Genomic DNA, 5000 nt, shown 5'->3' with positions numbered 1-5000 from the left:
TGCGCGTCTTACCACATAGGTTACTTCACTTTATCAGTTGGCTTGAACGCTAAAAAAAATATGCACCGTGACTTATTGACCATGGGAAATGACGCGCACCTTGATTGTTGATATCACGGGCGGCGGCATGTTCGGTTTAACGTTTTTTTGTATGAATGAATTACAGTAATGACACGCCGTTGCGTTGTCAACGTGGGACACTTCACTTCACTTATTTCAATTTCCACAATAGGCTACTATATTAGTCAGAGTCTGGACTAGCGTAACCTAGTAGCTTAGCTCCCCCCACTTAGCTCTGCCTAATAATTAGTTGCGCTGAAAGCAGGCAGGCACGCAGCTTTGCTGCTGGCATTAACACTTGCGTGCATAGTGGGGTTTAAAACATGCCAAAGTCTTAGTAGCCTGTTTAACATCCAAAGACAGTCATTGTACTTTTCAAGAGTTAATAACATAGAGTTAATATAACATTACAGCCGTGAGACCAAAAATAAATAGGCGGTCAATAGTAAAACGACTCTTCGACTAAAAAAATTGCCGTCGACTAATTTTCATGGTCGATTAGGTCGACTAAGTCGACTAATCGCGACAGCACTAGTGTGATTGTCTGTGTGTGTGTGTGTATGTGTGATGTGTGTGTGTGTGTGTGTGTGTGTATGTGTGATGTGTGTGTGCATGTCTGTGTGTGTGTGTGTGTGTGTGTGTGTGTGTGTTAAAGAGAGAGCACTGCTTCTGTGATATAACTCACAGCAGGACTCCCAGAATCCATTGCAAATGAGAAGCTTCCTGTGGAGATCTTTATTGGGTGACAAAGTGATGTGCTTGTGTGTGTGAGTGTGTGTGTGTTTGTGTGGGTGGGTGTGTGTGTGTGTGTATGTGTGTGTGTGTGTGTGTGCGAGGGTGTGTCTGTGTCTGTGTGTGCATGTTTCTCTCTGTTTACTGCCTATTCTCATTCATTTGCTGGGATTGAGTTTAGGAGGGAGAAATGTGGGAACATTAGATGAATGGCTAGAGAAATACACTCGGAAGGAGAGGCGAGAAAGAGATGGAGAGATGGAGGGAGAGAAAGGGGGTAGAGAGAGGAAGAGAGAGAGGAAGAGAGAGAGGAAGAGAGAGAGGAAGAGAGAGAGCGAGCAGGAGAGAGCGAGAATTTCAGTTAGTATGACGTTACCTTGATCTCCATGACAATAGAATGATGCTCTGTGGTAGATGTTGCTTGGTCTCCATGACAATAGAATGATGCTCTGTGGTAGATGTTGCTTGGTCTCCATGACAATAGAATGATGCTCTGTAGTAGATGATGCTTGGTCTCCATGACAATAGAATGATGCTCTGTGGTAGATGTTGCTTGGTCTCCATGACAATAGAATGATGCTCTGTGGTAGATGTTGCTTGGTCTCCATTACAATAGAATGATGCTCTGTGGTAGATGTTGCTCGGTGATAGCGCAATCAAACTTCTGGTCCTGATAGAATACACACTGATATTGCTCTGCTCTCCTCACTTCTCAAAAACACACATACACACACATAGCCTGGATACCAGACTCTCTGACTTCGCAGAGAGTCTGGCCTAGTTCCATTGGCAAACGTTTATTTCCTGGTTGGTGGACGCTTGTCTGAAGTTTGAAATCAGGGCCGGGTTAACCATTAGGGCAACTGGGCACTTACCCAGGGCCACAGGACCAGTAAGGGGCTCTGGGCACAGTCAAAATATTATGCTCCATCACGTTACAAAGGCAGTCCTCACTTCCCTAATCGTATGCATTTGTGCAACCCGTTCGATCAAAATATTATGCTAAATCACGTCAGAAACAGTGTCTGTAGCTGCCTGCACAAATGCTCAGCTTTGACACTGACACGGTCAGTGAGTAAGGGTGAAACAGTTCGTCCACACTTCAACAACCTACAAACATGAAATCTACTTCTATCTAAACTTTTGAGTGTAACACAGTAAGCACACACATAATTTAGTGGCTTTACGCATAGAGCGAGCGCATTCATGGGTAACGCTTTAGAATAACATGTGCTTATTAGGTATTAACAGTGCATAATAAGCAGTTAACAATTCATTACTAACAGTTAGTTAACTGTTGTTATCCTTTAATAACATTAACTAACTGTTAACATGCAGCTTGTAAGTGATAATAAGCAGCCTTTTAAGTTACTTACAAGCATATTTGTTAACAGTTGTAAGTGTTAACAAGCAGCTTGTTAATGCTTGTTAATGGTGTATAAGACAAAAAGGTGGATAACTAATACGCTTATAAGACCTTTCTTACCTATTTGTAGTACATTTTGCAGCCCCCCAATCTAAAGCGAGGACCATGTAGCCTAAAGTTCCACAAGCCCAACCTTCTATCTCTCTATCGAGCTTGGTTTAGCTGTGAGAAATACACCTTCAAAATTGTTGCAGTGAGCAGGAATCGAACCCCGGTCTCCCGTGTCAAAGAGTGCATCGCTACTTGTTGAGCTACACTACTGTTCCTAATTAGTTGATGGAAAATATTCTGATCTTCTATATCATACTAGCTATGCTTTTTACAAATATGTTTCTGATGGAAAAGTGGTGTTTAATTTCCATAATCTTTGTTCAGTGAACGCATAAAATAGTTTGTCAGTTTGTCAGCAGTCTAAAGATATGCCAGCTTTGTATATAGTTTGGTTACCTAGCAACCGAGGCTTAAAGACGATAAGTGGGTGCGTTCAAAGCTCTGGTTTAAAGTTGCAAACATAGGCGAACGTTCGTGATCGATTTGAAACATGTTTCAGTTTGCCTTGAACAGAGGCGAACATTCGTGGTCTGTTTCTGCATTAATTAAACACCACTTTTCCATCAGAAACATATTTGTAAAAAGCATAGCTAGTGTGATATAGCACTTCGGAATATAGAATCAAAATAAACAATTTCATCAGCTGTACAAGAAAAGTAGTGTAGCTCAGTAAGTAGTGATGCACTCTTTGAAGCAGGAGACCGGGGTTCGATTCCTGCTCACTGCAACAATTTTAAAGGTGCATTTCTCACAGCTAAACCAAGCTAGATAGAGAGATATAGTATAGAGAGATAGAAGGTTGGGCTTGTGGAACTATAGGCTACATGGTCCTCGCTTTAGATTGGGGGGCTGCAAAATGTACTACAAATAGGTAAGAAAGGTCTTATAAGCGTATTAGTTATCCACCTTTTTGTCTTATACACCATTAACAAGCATTAACAAGCTGCTTGTTAACACTTACAACTGTTAACAAATATGCTTGTAAGTAACCTAAAAGGCTGCTTATTAACACTTACAAGCTGCATGTTAACAGTTAGTTAATGTTATTAAAGGATAACAACAGTTAACTAACTGTTAGTAATTAATTGTTAACTGCTTATTATGCACTGTTAATACCTAATAAGCACATGTTATTCTAAAGCGTTACCCATTCATGTTTGTTAATGGCAGGTATAGATTGCAATAGTGCAGCCAAGGCTTACATGCTATGAATATGACACACGTTTTGACCAGAGACGAAGCTAAAGGTGAATATATTACTGGATCAGCAGGTACGGGACGTGAGAGTGCTCGCATGGCCAGACTCACTAATCCTAAAGCACAACCATTAGGTTACAGCAGCTTTGAGATCCACTGATGGTGGAGTTGTAGTAGTTTCTAGATGATAGCATATACAAACGTAATTGATTTCTGTCAATTAAACATCTTATCAGTGCAGATTTATTTATGGGTATCCTCATTTATTGTGATGTCCAAGTTGTAGTGTTTGTTTCACGCATGCAGTGTGAGGTTTGGATGAGCCAGACGGGCAGCTTGCCTGTATTCACCTTAACGTTTCTGTCCAAAATTGCGTGAACAACGTCCAATTAGCTGCCAGAATTCAAAAAATGTCCTTGAGGAGAAATCCTCGATTTTGTGTAGTCTACAATTCCGTCCATTAGGCTACCAAAATTCAGCTTGTAGGCTGATCAACGTTTTACCTATTTTTCAACAGTTTTCAAACTTTTTCTAAATGTCTCTGTAGCCTGTTATATTGAGGGTTTATCTGCTGTAAACACTATAATTGTGTGTCCTTCGCGAGAGTGAGTTGGTTGGCTATTTGCCTGCGTGCGTGCGTGCGTGCCCGCGTAGGTGCGTGCAGGGTGGGAGGTGGGGCCCATTCCGATTTTGTGCCCAGGGCCCGTGGTCATGATAATCCGGCCATGTTTGAAATCATCGGAGTTCAATCACTAACGTTTGGTAATGACGTATGTTAACCACGGGGGACACAACAATAACGATAGGCTTGCAACTTAAACGTAATCGCACTCAGGAACACCCGTTCGCTGGTTGGTTTGGAGACAAGTTGCCGAAGTAAACTAAGTGAACGAGAGCTATTCCAGACGGAGTACTGTAGGGAAATGTAAATGAGCGGAAGTACGTAGACAGGCAGAGTCACACACACACACCCTAACCCTACAAAGAACCTAGTACCTAGCTTGAGTTGCTACAGCCAGCCGCTAACCCAGCTAGGCAGTTACAGTGCTGCACTCTGGGGGCATGTCTGTGAGCTAAAGCACTGCACTCTGGGGGCATGTCTGTGAGCTAAAGCACTGCACTCTGGGGGCATGTCTGTGAGCTAAAGCACTACACTCTGGGGGCATGTCTGTGAGCTACAGTGCTACACTCTAGGGGCATGTACATGGAGCATGTACATGGGGCAGCTAGAGTGCTACACTCCCATCAGATAGTCTAGCTGCAGTGGGAGCAGAGCAGGAAGTTCTATTAGCCTGCAATCTGTAACGCATGTGCAGGACACACAACCACACACACACACACACACACACACACGCACGCCTCAGCATCTGACATATGTGTATGCAGTGCTACACTCTGGGGGCATGAACATGGGGCAGCTACAGCGCTACACTATGGGGGCATGTACATGGGGCAGCTACAGTGCTGCACTATGGGGCATGTCTGTGAGCTCCCATGTTCAGGCCCATGTTCAGGTGTGAATGTGTGATGTGTT

At 43.0% G+C, this 5000-nt stretch overlaps 1 protein-coding gene across 1 annotated transcript in view; it reads left to right on the top strand.

Moving 5' to 3' along the window:
- The window catches only part of kaznb (kazrin, periplakin interacting protein b), a gene marked incomplete at its 3' end in the record, with an annotated part of 175612 nt that overhangs the window by 76738 nt on the left and 93874 nt on the right, over positions 1 to 5000 (top strand). The window contains exon 4 of the mRNA XM_076269258.1: positions 2970 to 2975. Within this exon, the coding sequence (XP_076125373.1) occupies positions 2970 to 2975 (6 nt within the window). The remainder of the gene's footprint in view (positions 1 to 2969; positions 2976 to 5000) is intronic.

This window comes from Alosa pseudoharengus, unplaced genomic scaffold (assembly GCF_046254945.1).
Source record: "Alosa pseudoharengus isolate Yale_2024_CS ecotype anadromous, Long Island Sound unplaced genomic scaffold, YU_APseudo_1.1 YU_APseudo_1.1_scf_5, whole genome shotgun sequence".
NCBI lineage: Eukaryota > Metazoa > Chordata > Actinopteri > Clupeiformes > Clupeidae > Alosa > Alosa pseudoharengus.
The sequence above is the reverse complement of the archived record's forward strand: the minus strand, read 5'-3'. Positions and strand labels throughout refer to the sequence as shown.